Source organism: Lipotes vexillifer, unplaced genomic scaffold (genome assembly GCF_000442215.2).
Source record: "Lipotes vexillifer unplaced genomic scaffold, Lipotes_vexillifer_v1.1 scaffold1208, whole genome shotgun sequence".
NCBI lineage: Eukaryota > Metazoa > Chordata > Mammalia > Artiodactyla > Lipotidae > Lipotes > Lipotes vexillifer.
Genome location: NW_006799247.1, coordinates 312476 through 326083, shown reverse-complemented (window position 1 = coordinate 326083; position 13608 = coordinate 312476). Strand labels below are relative to the sequence as shown.

Genomic DNA, 13608 nt, shown 5'->3' with positions numbered 1-13608 from the left:
TAACTTCACCTCTCAGACAATTCCCACAAATATAAATGGAAAAAAATGGCATCTACGTCAGAGCGATAAGTGAGACCATGCACAATTCAGGGTGTACTGTCAGTGCTCAGTAAAAGGTAACTAAGTATGAAAGAAAGTTAGAATGTACCAAGTTGTTTAAAAATGTTTAGCACCATTTTCAACAGTAGGTGTCGCTCTCTCCCTAAGTGCTGGAAGGAGTTGCCTTCTGTTAGTTCAGACACCTGTGTGTTCCAGGAGTATTAGGGAATGAAATCAGATGATAAAAGAATTTCCTTATATACCTTACAACTAAACAGCACAGTTTTAGGTACAGCCCCCAACTTGCTGTTTGAGATTTAAGAAATTGATTAAATAGACACACACACACACACACACACAGCAGTAAGGCTTGGAAAGGCAGAATGAAAAAGGCCATAGAACCAGGTACTAGTTAGAAAACATGGTCTAGCAAGAGTCTCAGCTGTAACTTTCTCAACTCTTATTTGTACCTCTTTACTGTATAAGTGTTAAAAAAAAAAAAGAAAAAAGAAAAAAGAAACTTACCAGAAGATGGCTCCATATTTTTTAAAAATTACGATTTGGTACTACCATATACAAAGTTAGAATTATCACCTCTTGCTTTAAATTAGACTCTAGATACTTGAAATTAAACCAGCCCTAAAAAGTTTAGCTCCATTCTTCTTTACATTTTCTAAGTGGAGAAAAGAGCTGCTTCGATATCCTCCATTTTATTAGGTCAATAGAATTCCCCACAATAGGTAGCCTGATAAATACATGTTGAAACTGCCAAAAGTTTAGCAAATGAAGCACTTAAAAAGATAAAAACTATTCCTTTTATGACAAAATTTAATAATTTAGTGATTTCTGTACTTTTCCTGATAAGAATAAAAGGTGACAAATGATGTTCAAAATTGGAAACCAAATAATCAAACAAAATCACATTTATTTCAATAGCTCCAAGTGCAAATACAGCAAGTCAGTACACAAAGTTTCAAGATACAGCTTTAAGTATAATGAAAACTTGATATACAAAAAAGAAAGGGTAAATAGCAGAAATAAAGCTCAGTGTTTAAAAAATTCAAGTAACCTGAAAACCTTTAGACTAAAATAGTCTTTCATTAATTCAGAAATGCCTTAATTTATAGATAAGAGTAGTACATTGCAGTCAAAAAGGACTTCTCAAAGAAAGAGAATCACCCCAAACTGGTCAGCTCCAGGTAAGAGCAGAAATTCCCGGTGCTGGCTGTTTCAGAGTTAGCACTCACTCACACTATACAGATTGGTGTGGTTCAACCCATGGCATTTGACCTTTAAGCAAATTCCAAAATAGTGTTTAAAGTTCAGTACTACTAAGAGTTCTTGAAATGGCCACTACATATTTAAAAGGTTTGAAGACCAATTTCAGCTTCAGGCCTATGGTACAACTTGGGAAAAAGACATACATTAATATTCCTTCCATTACTTAAATCCTTTTTGTAAAATTAGCAACATGGCCTTTAAAGCTTCCTCAGGGAAACTGTACTTAAACATATAAAAGTTCCCACTAGGAAGATAACTAAAAGTTGTTAATGTTCTTTTTATCACTTAGCAACCAAGACACATGTTTATTTCCACTCCCCAGAAGCAATGTTAGCTACTAGCTTCAATTCAGGAAATGTGTATCTGCAGGAAGGTTTATGTGAGATGCTTATTCAGTCTTTTTCTCAACCTTCTTCATTTTCTCAATGTAGGCAATAAATTGAGAATCTGTTCCAAAAAGTCTATCCCACCATGTAAATGTCGAAGCATAGTTTCCAATGAAGTTCATGTGGTGGAAATCGTGATGCCGAGAACCAGCATAGAAAGGAATGAGATTTAAAGGGTTGAGAGGAATGTCATAACCACTGAAATAAAAATGATAAAGAGTATTAAGAAAGTAAATACACCTTAATCGACATTTTCATTGATAGTAATATGCTTGTCAACCATTCAAATAACATTCCACTTTACCTAAGTCACTTATTTCTGACATGTTTACAAAAGACAAAAACTCACAGCAAATGGTGCATATTCTAGAAATCACTTTAAGAAATTAAAAAAAAACTTGAACAATTAATAGACATTAATATTACACATCAGGGGATGAAAGAGGGGTTATAGTAATGAATCTTTAGACACAGATTTTCATGACTTTCTTTTTTTTCTGTTTTAGAGGACTTTCTCACCATAGTTTGTAACACCCATAATACTACATATTTTTTATAGGAAAAGTTATATGAAATTAGTACCAAGCATTACAAAGGTTAGACATGAGGATTACTGTTTTGCAACTTCTTTTAGAGTACCCACCTTTATTTCTAATTACAAGTCTAAAATCTGATATCTACAATTATACCAGTCTGAAACACCCCAATCCTTCCCGCCCTTAAGGAGTCTGAAGGGGGAAGGAAGGAGAAAAGAGCAATGGAAGGAAAGATTGAAGGAAACACCATCTACCACTTTTCTGCCTAAGACTAGAAGCATTAATTTTGCTACTTTAGTGACTCAGAAACAATTCCTAGAATTTCATATTCTGCTTTCACAGATGAAAATTCCCAAATAAAAATGCAATAAACATATAATCATTTTTAAATGATGAAAACTAAGGATATTAGGAATTTGAAAAGGCATTTAATAGAAATAATTTACCAAAAAATGCCTTCCAATCAACAGAAAGGAAGCATGTGAAATATGAACATACCACAAGCAGTTTTCATCAGTGCTGGGCAGTGGAGTACACAAATGTTTTATTCAGTGAATCCATTTGGTGGATGTTTCAATATTTTTTTCAAGTAAGAGTTAGGTTCATTACAGAAGGATAAAGTAATTGCTGCTCCTGAATTACAGTATTTAACCAAATTTTTAAGAAAACAGCAAGAATATTTTCATTTGAACAGTGTTTCAGGAAGACTCTGCAAGGCATGAAATCCAAAACGCAAGAAGGAAGAGATATGGGAACATATGTATATGTATAACTGATTCACTTTGTTATAAAGCAGAAACTAACACACCATTGTAAAGCAATTATACTCCAATAAAGATGTAAAAAAAAAAAAAGTGACAGATTTTACTACATAAAAATTTTAAACTTCACAACTGCAAAAGAACCATCAAGAGTTAAAATTCAAATGACAGATGGAGAGAAAATATTTACAACATAGGTAACAAACAAAGCTTTCACATAAACCAATAGGTTATAAAACGTATAGCCTTAACAGAAAAACTGGCAAATGATATAAAATGGTAATTCAGAGAAAAAATTACTGTTGGTCAACAATGGGAGGAGGAAGTCCCAGATTCAGACTTTGAAGGCTAGCAAGATTTGACTGTGGGACTTCGACTGGACTGTGGGAAACAGAGACTCGACTCGTGGAAGACACACACAAAGTAGTGTGTGCATCAGGACCCAGGGGAAGGAGCACTGATCCCATAGGAGACTGAACTAGATGTACCTCCTAGTGTTAGAGGGTCTCCTGCAGAGGTGGAGGGTGGCTGTAGCTCACTGTGGGGACAAGGACACTGGCAGCAGAAGTTCTGGGAAGCACTCCTCGGTGTGAACCCTCCCAGAGCCTGCCATTAGCCCCACCAAATAGCCTCTAGGCTCCAGTGCTGCCTCAGGCCAAACAACCAACAGGCAGGGAACTCGGCCCCACCCTTCAACAGACAAATGGATTAAAGTTTTAGTGAGCTCTGCCCACAGAGCAACACCCACCTCTACCCACCACCAGTCCCTCCCATCAGGAAGCTTGCACAAGCCTCTTAGACAGCCTCATCCACCAGAGGGCAGACAGCAGAAGCAAGAAGAACTACAATCCTGCAGCCTGTGAGACGAAAACCACATTCACAGAAAGACAGACAAAATGAAAAGGCAGAGGACTATGTACCAGATGAAGGGAACAAGATAAAACCCCAGAAAAACAACTAAATGAAGTGGAGATAGGCAACCTTCCAGAAAAAGAATTCAGAATAATGATAGTGAAGATGATCCAGGACCTCGGAAAAAGAATGGAGGCAAAGATCGAGAAGAGACAAGAAATGTTTAACAAAGACCTAGAAGAATTAAAGAACAAACAAACAGAGATGAATAATACAATAACTGAAATGAAAAATACACTAGAAGGAATAAACAGCAGAATAACTGAGGCAGAAGAATGGATAAGTGACCTAGAAGGTAGAATGGTGGAATTCACTGCCACGAAACAGAATAAAGACCAAAAAGAAATGAAGACAGCCTAAGAGACCTCTGGGACAACCTTAAATGCACCAACATTTGAATTATAGGGGTCCCAGAAGGAGAAGAGAGAAAGGACCCAAGAAGATATCTGAAGAGATTACAGTCGAAAACTTCCCTAAAATGAGAAAGGAAAGAGCCACCCAAGTCCAGGAAGCACAGAGCACCCCAGGCAGGATAAACCCAAGGAGAAACATGCCAAGACACATAGTAATCAAATTGACAAAAATTAAAGACAAAGAAAAATTATTAAAAGCAACAAGGGAGGGCTTCCCTGGTGGCACAGTGGTTGAGAATCTGCCTGCTAATGCAGGGGACACGGGTTCGAGCCCTGGTTTGGGAAGATCCCACATGCCGTGTGAGCCACAACTACTGAGCCTGCGTGTCTGGAGCCTGTGCTCCACAACAAGAGAGGCCATGACAGTGAGAGGCCCGTGCACCGCGATGAAGAGTGGCCCCCGCTTGCCATAACTAGAGAAAGACCACGCACAGAAACGAAGACCCAACAAAGCCAAAAATAAAAATAAATAAATTAAAAGAAGACTCAACATTAAAAAAAAAAAAAAAAGCAACAAGGGAAAAACGACAAATAACATACAAGGGAACCCCATAAGGTTAACAGCTGATTTCTCTGCAGAAACTCTACAAGCCAGAAGGAAGTGGCATGATATAGTTAAAATGATGAAGGGGAAGAACCTACATCCAAGCTTACTCTACCCGGCAAGGATCTCGTTCAGATTCAACAGAGAAATCAAAAGCTTTACAGATAAGCAAAAGCTACGAGAATTCAGTACCACCAAACAAGCTCTACAGCAAACACTAAAGGAACTTCTCTAAGTGGGAAACACAAGAGAAGAAAGGGACCTACAAAAACAATGCCCAATTAAGAAAATGGTAATAGAAACATAAATATCAAGAATTACCTTAAATGTGGATGGATTAAATGCTCCAACCAAAAGACACAGGCTCCCTGAATGGATACAAAAACAAGACCCGTATATATACTGTCTACAAGACATCCACTTCAGACCTAGGGACACATACAGACTGAAAGTGAGGGGATGGAAAAAGATATTCCATGCAAATGGAAATCATAAGAAAGCTGGAGTAGCAATACTCATATCAGATAAAGTAGACTTTAAAATAAAGAATGTTATGAGAGACAAGGAAGGACATTACATAATATCAAGGGATCAATCCAAGAAGAAGATATAACAATTATAAATATATAAGCATCCCACATAGGAGCACCTCAATACATAAGGCAAATGCTAACAGCTATAAAAGAGTAATGCAATAATGGTGGGGGACTTTAACACCTCACTTACACCAATGGACAGATCATCCAGACAGAAAATTAATAAGGAAACAGAAGCTTTAAATGACACAATAGACCAGATAGATTTAATTGATATTTATAGTACATTCCACCTGAAAAGAGCAGATTATACTTTCTTCAAGTGCACACGGAACATTCTCCAGGATAGATCACATCTTGGGTCACAAATCAAGCCTCAGTAAATTTAAGAAAACCAAAATCATATCAAGCATGTTTTCTGACAACAACGCTATGAGATTAGAAATCAATTACAAGGAAAAAAATGTAAAAAACACAAACACATGGAGGCTAAACAATACGTTACTAAATAACCAAGAGATCACTGAGGAAATCAAAGAGAAAATCAAAAAATACCTAGAAACAAGAGACAATAAAAACACGACAGCCCAAAACCTATGGGATGCAGCAAAAGCTGTTCTAAGAGGGAAGTGTATAGCTATACAAGCCTACATCAAGAAACAAGAAAAATCCCAAATAATCTAACCTTACACCTAAAGGAACTAGAGAAAGAAGAACCAACAAAACCCAAAGTTAGTAGACGGAAAGAAATCATAAAGATCAGAGCAGAAATAAATGTAATAGAAACAAAGAAAACAATAGCAAAGATCAATAAAACTAAAAGCTGATCCTTTGAGAACATAAACAAAATTGATAAACCTTTAGGCAGACTCATCAAGAAAAAGAGGGAGAGGACTCAAATCAAAATTACAAATGAAAAAGGAGAAGTCACAACAGACACTGCAGAAGTACAAAGCATCATAAGAGACTACTACAAGCAACTCTATGCCAATAAAACGGACAACCTACAAGAAATGGACAAATTCTTAGAAAGGTAAAACCTTCCAAGAATGAACCAGGAAGAAATAGAAAATATGAACAGGCGAGTCACAAGTAATGAAATTGAAACTGTGATTAAAAATTTTCCAACAAACAAAAGTCCAGGACCAGACGGCTTCACAGGTAAATTCTATCAAACATTTAGAGAAGAGCTAACACCCATCCTTCTCAAACTCTTCCAAAACACTGCAGAGGAAGGAACACTCCCAAACTCACGCTATAAGGACACCATTGCCCTGATACCAACACCAGAAAAAGATACTACAAAAAAAGAAAATTACAGAGCAATATCACTGTTGAATATAGATGCAAAAATCCTCAACAAATTACTAGCAAACAGAATCCAACAACACAGTAAAAGGATCATACATAAGGCAAATGTTAACAGCTATAAAAGAGGAAATCGACAGTAACGCAATAACAGTGAGGGACTTTAACACCTCATTTACACCAATGGACAGATCAAAGGATAAAATCCTTTTATCCTGGGCTAAAAGGATTTATCCCAGGGATGCAAGTATTCTTCAATATACACAAATCAATCAATGTGATACACCATATTAACAAATTGAAGAATAAATACCATATGATCATCTCAAGAGATGCAGAAAAAGCTTTTGACAAAATTCAACACCCATTTATGATAAAAACTCTCAAGAAAGTGGGCACAGAGGGAACCTACCTCAACATAATAAAGGCCATATATGACAAACCCACAGCAAACACCATTCTCAATGGTGAAAAACTGAAAGCATTTCCTCTAAGATCAGGAACAAGACAAGGACGTCCACTCTCACCACTATTATTCAACATAGCTTTGGAAGTCCTAGCTATGGCAATCAGAGAAGAAAAAGAAATAAAAGGAATACAAATTGCAAAATAGAAGTAAAACTGTCACTGTTTGCAGATGAAATGATACTATACACAGATAATCCTAAAGATGCCACCAGAAAACTAATAGAGCTAACCAAGAATTTGGTAAAGTCCCAGGATACAAAATTAATGCACAGAAATCTCTTACATTCCTATACACTAACAATGAAAGATCAGAAAGAGAAATTAAGGAAACAATCTCCCTTAATTGGGTGGGTGAATGGGTGAATCTCCCATTCACCATTGCACCAAAAAGAATAAAATACCTAGGAATAAACCTACCTAAGGAGGTAAAAGACCTGTACTCAGAAAACTATAAGACACTGATGAAAGAAATCAATGATGACACAAACAGATGGAGAGATATACCATGTTCTTGGATGAGAAGAATCAATATTGAGAAAATGACTATACTACCCAAAGCAATCTACACATTCAGTGCAATCCCTATCAAATAACATTGGTATTTTTTTTTTTTTTTTTCCTTGCGTTATGCGGGCCTCTCACTGTTGTGGCCTCTCCCATTTGCGGAGCACAGGCTCCGGACGCGCAGGCTCAGTGGCCATGGCTCACGGGCCCAGCTGCTCCGCGGCATGTGGGATCTTCCCGAAACGGGGCACGAACCCGCGTCTCCTGCATCGGCAGGCGGACTCTCAAGCACTGCGCCACCAGGGAAGCCCAACATTGGTATTTTTTATAGAACTAGAACAAAAAATCTTAAAATTTGTATGGAGACACAAAAGACCCCGAATTGCCAAAGCATCCTGAAGGGAGAAAACAGAGCTGGGGGAATCAGAATCCCTGACTTCAGTCAATACTACAAAGCTACAGTAGTCAAGAAAATATGGTACTGGCACAAAAACAGAGATATAGATCAATGGAACAGGATAGAAAGCCCGGAGATAAACCCACGCACCTATGGTCAACTAATCTATGACAAAGGAGGCAAGGATATACAATGGAGAAAAGACAGCCCATTCAATAAGTGGTGCTGGGAAAACTGGACAGCTACATGTAAAAGAATGAAATTAGAACACTCCTCAACAACAATACACAAAAATAAACTCAATATGGATTAAAGACCTAATGTTAAGACAGGACACTATAAAACTCTTAGAGGAAAACATAGGAAGAACACTCTTTGACATAAATCACAGCACAACCTTTTTTGATCCACCTCCTACAGTAATGGAAATTTAAAAAAAAAAACAAATGGGGCCTAATGAAACTTAAAAGCTTTTGCACAGCAAAGGAAACTATAAACAAGACGAAAAGACAACCCTCAGAATGGGAGAAAATATTTGCAAACAAATCAACAAAGGATTAATCTCCAAAATATATAAACAGTTCATGCAGCTCAATATTAAAAAAAACAAACAACCCAATCCAAAAATGGGCAGAAGACCTAAATAGACATTTCTCCAAAGAAGACATACAGATGGCCAAGAAGCACATGAAAAGCTGCTCAACATCACTAATCATTAGAGAAATGCAAATCAAAACTACAATGAGGTATCACCTCACACCAGTTAGAATGGGCATCATCAGAAAATCTACAAACAACAAATGCTGGAGAGGGTGTGGAAAAAAGGGAACCCTCTTGTACTGTTGGTGGGAATGTAAACTGATATAGCCACTAAGGAGAACAGTACGGAGGTTCCTTAAGAAACTAAAAATAGAATTACCATATGATCCAGCAATCCCACTACTGGGCATATACCCAGAGAAAACCATAATTCAAAAAGACACATGCACCCCAATGTTCATTGCAGCACTGTTTACAATAGCCAGGTCATGGAAACAACCTAAATGTCCATCGACAGAGGAATGGATAAAGAAGATGTGGTACATATATACAATGAAATATTACTCAGCCATAAGAAGGAATGAAATTGGGTCCTTTGCAGATATGTGGGTGGACTTAGAGACTGTCATACAGAGTGAAGTAAGTCAGAAAGAGAAAAACCAACATCGTATATTAACGCATATATGTGGAATCTAGAAAAATGGTACAGATGAACCAGGTTTGCAAGGCAGAAATAGAGACACGGATGTAGAGAACAAACGTAGACACCAAGTGGGCGGGGTGGGGTGGTGGTGGTGGGATGAATCGGGAGATTGGAAAAAAACCCAGCACAAAGACAGCCATGCAGCCTCACCAGCCCCTGGGGAATGCAGTGCATAACCCTGAAGGCTCTCTAACGTCCTACTAACCAAGATTAACAAGACTGTAATGTCCAGTTTGCAAAGGGTGTTGGGTGCAGGGAAAGCATTCTTACAGGTTCCTGCTGGGCGTGTAGAGAGGGGCCCTTGAGGAGGGCAGTTCCGCAGCACTTATCAGAATTTCATTTCATTTTCTCAAATGATACATGAATATACTCTCACCATAAAAATGACAACAGCCATAGATAGGAATGTAAAAAAACACAAAAATTATTATTTGAACTTTTATCCAATGATTATGTTCTCCTGTTTATTAAAAATAGTAACATTAACAAGGTTAACTTCTCCTATTACTCTACTTAGGAAAAAAGATAAGCTATGACAATGATTACAGTGCATGAAATGGGTGAAGGTGGTCAAAAGGTATGAACTTCCAGTTATAAGATGAATAAGTCTTGGACATGTAATGTACAGCATGGAGGCTGAAATCAACAATCCTGTGAATCTGAAAGTTGCTAAGAGAGTAGATCTTAAGAGTTCTCGAATTTGTAACTCTGTGTAGAGATGAACAGTGCGGTGAGCATTTTGCAATATATACATATATCAAACCATTATGTTGCACACCTAAAACACAATGTTACATGTCAGTTCCATTTCAATTAAAAAAAAACAGAAATAAAGATAATCTATGACCATGAAAAAAGGATATTTTATGATACTTTTACCTGAATAGAAACCATAGCTTACCTATGGACATCAATAGTTTCTATCAAACGAATGGTTACCCAGGCCCAAAGAAGAATAACGTGATCACATAAAAGCATGATTCCAATGAAAAATCCAGTTCCAAGAATTAAGGTTTCCAGAGGATGTGCATATTCAGCTTCCATTCCAAATGGAGCCTAAAATAAGTAAGAAATGCTTAATATATTGTGATGGTTAATTTTATGTGTCAACTTATCTAGGCCATGGTGCCCAGGTGCTTGGTCAAACACCAGTCTAGATGCTGGTGTGAAGGTCTTTTTTAGATGTGATTAACAGTTAAGTCAGTAGACCATGAGTAAAGAAGAGGACCCTCCATAACCCAGGTGAGCTTCATCCAATCAGATGAAGGCCTTAAAAGCAAAGACTGATGCTTCCCAAGAAAGATGGAATTCTCAAGACTACAATACAGAAACCCTGCCTGGTTTCCAGCCTGCTGCTCTAAGGAATTGAGATCCAGGCCTGCAACATCAACTCTCACCTGCGTTTCCAACCTGTGATCTGCCCTACAGATTTGATTCACCAGCCCCCACAAGTGCATGAACCAGTTCCTTAAAATAAATCTGTGTGGGTGTGTGTGTGCATCTCCTATTGATTTTGTTTCTTTGGAGAACCCTAATATATATATTCTAATTTATTTATGTATATCGTTTTATAAAATTATATCTCTTCTATATGTTATGATAGTACAGTCATCCCTAGGTATCCCAGGGGGATTGGTTCCAGGACTCCCATGGATACCAAACTCCAAGGATGCTCAAGTCCCTTATATAAAATGGAGCAGTATTTGCATATAACCTATGCACATTCTCCCATATACTTTAAATCATCTATAAATTATTTATAATATCTAATACAATGTAAATGCTGTGTAATTGTTGTAAATACAATTTAAACGTTATGTAAATAGTTGTCCACTCGAGGCAAATTCAAGTTTTGCCTTTCGGAACTTTCTGGAATTTTTTTCCCAAATATTTTCAATCCTCGGTTGGTTGAATTCATGAATTCAGAACCCGTGGATACTGAGGATCAACTATATATCTAGCCATACATATATAAACGTTAACAGTAATTCTCAATAAAAATGTTTTTTTGTTCTTACCAAATATTAAAAGGTCTACGGATGTCCTTAAAACAATCTATTTTAATAGCTGTCTTTGATGGTTTGATATAAAGGCATTAAACAATTGACTTGAATTCTAATTTTGGTTTATGTGCCTGAATTTGTTCTGCCAAGAAAGGGATGTTTGGTTTATCATATCATGTAATTAGGATCAATGCAGAACATACCAAAATAACAAATTTGACAAAGCTAACATCAAAGCAGTTCTGATAAAAATCACTGTTTTGTGGGAAGGAGTTAGCAATGATGTGGAAATGTGTTAAAACTAACTTGGAAATTGTTTTAGGAATTTAACGATTCAAGGTTTGTTGTTTTGGGGGCCCACTTAAATGACCTTAACAGCACTAGAGGCCTCTATCAAACTGCCAGGGACCCAACTGTGTGAGGATAGTGCTCTGGACCCAAAGACAAAAACGAACGATTTCACGTAACATTTTTCTTTCAGGTATCAATTTACCATGAAATTAAGATATTAAAGGAAATCTGTAGAACTCCCTTTGTGTTTAGGTGTGTGTGTATTATATTCTTAACAATCATGCCAAAGGAAAAAGAAATAAAAACATCACTGATAATTTTTTTTAAAGTCCAGGAGATTTTTTTTTTTTAATGACATTTTTGCCTCTAATGGAAAAAAATTGATTAAATATAGTTCTAACATACCTGAAACTCATGATGAATTTTATGAATATGCTTATATATTCTTTTGTGGTGTAAGAGCCTATGCAGGAAATAGTGCCAGGTATCCTCAATCACTGCACAGCCAAAGCATCTTGCCAAAAGCATGTACCTTTAAGATGAAAATACTGTAATGAGGATTAAATAACTTTTACTTAAACAATCTAGACTTTTACCTGGGATCACTGCTGGAGACACTGCATAAAAGCAAATACCAGCTTGACCTAACTGGTTTTATTGATCAACAAATTCTCAAAACAATACATATAGATGCAAGCTAGCTATATGATACCACCTGAAGAAGGGCTAAAGAAGCTGACCACCATACCAATTCTAATTCGCTTAAAAAGAAGTCACAGGTATAAAATCAGAGTTAAGAAACAAAACTCAAAACTTCTAGGAAAAGAGTAACATTGATAAAGGACTTGAATTGAGATTAATAATAGTAAAATCATCATTTTTTTCCTGACAAAGAGAAGCACATAAGTGCAACGGGCAAAATATATTTTATATACATATGAACACATACACAGAAATTCTTTTATATGTTGAATATACAGTAATAGGAAAAACATATCTATATACTGTACATCTGTATTCAGGTTAAGTCAGAACAGACAGTTGAAAAATATTATTTGAACACAAATATTTATGCTCAGATAATATATATTTGTGTCTGTACGGACATAATTTTTATAAACTTCACAAACTATTCTCTCATTTTTTTCTTTCATTTTAGACTTAAAATGCAATATATTTTTTCTAGGCATAAGCATGTGTATCTGTAATCAATCATATAAAGGATGCTATGGAAACTTCTGATGCAAGAAACTCACCTTCCAATAAAAATATTACACTAAAATATAGAAACATATAAAAATGGGGACATTTTAAGTTTCTGTTACGGTTTACTTTTCTACATTTTATTTATTTCTGAAGTTTAGAAGAAACAAACATTGACCAAATGAAGAAAGAAAATAACATTAAGGATATTTTAATTGAATGATAAGCCATGACTGAGTATAAAAAGCAAATCTTCATCTACATACCATCTTGGCATTGTTTCCCAATCATAAGGAATATTGAAATACTCTGTAAAATAATAGGTTCCACAAATCAAAGGAAGCTGGATACAAAAGTGATTAAAGAGAAGTACTTTAAAACATTTCCATTGATTTTCCCACGTTTCTGGTTTATCCTATGGAGAAAAAAATCAAAATATTTAGTATTAGCCTCTGCTATCAGGAGTTTCACCTGAAAACTATAAGTAAATTCCTAGCTTCTTCTCTAATGTTTATATGGGGACTTAAGTTTATGTTATTTAATTAATCCTATGTTATGTGAATTCTATAGTATAATTACTGTGTTACAGTAACTAAGGTCCAGGAACCACAACACACACACACACACACACACACACACACACACACGCACCCACTTCTAAAACCTTGACAACTATCGATATTATCACTACTTTAAATAGGTGAAGAAATTGTCAATAGACAAACCCAGGCATAATGGTCCTGATGATCTCTATAAACCAAAGGAGCACTACAGAACGAATAA

General features: G+C 36.3%; 1 protein-coding gene across 1 annotated transcript in view; it reads right to left on the bottom strand.

Moving 5' to 3' along the window:
• Window positions 1-944: 944 nt before the first annotated feature.
• The window catches only part of MSMO1 (methylsterol monooxygenase 1), an 18011-nt gene continuing 5347 nt past the window's right edge, over window positions 945-13608 (bottom strand). Inside the window, exons 2-5 of the mRNA XM_007471533.1 lie at window positions 13092-13240; window positions 12028-12154; window positions 10230-10384; window positions 945-1904 (exon numbers count right to left, since the gene is read on the bottom strand). Of these exons, the coding sequence (XP_007471595.1) occupies window positions 1709-1904; window positions 10230-10384; window positions 12028-12154; window positions 13092-13240 (627 nt within the window). The 3' untranslated portion in view covers window positions 945-1708. The remainder of the gene's footprint in view (window positions 1905-10229; window positions 10385-12027; window positions 12155-13091; window positions 13241-13608) is intronic.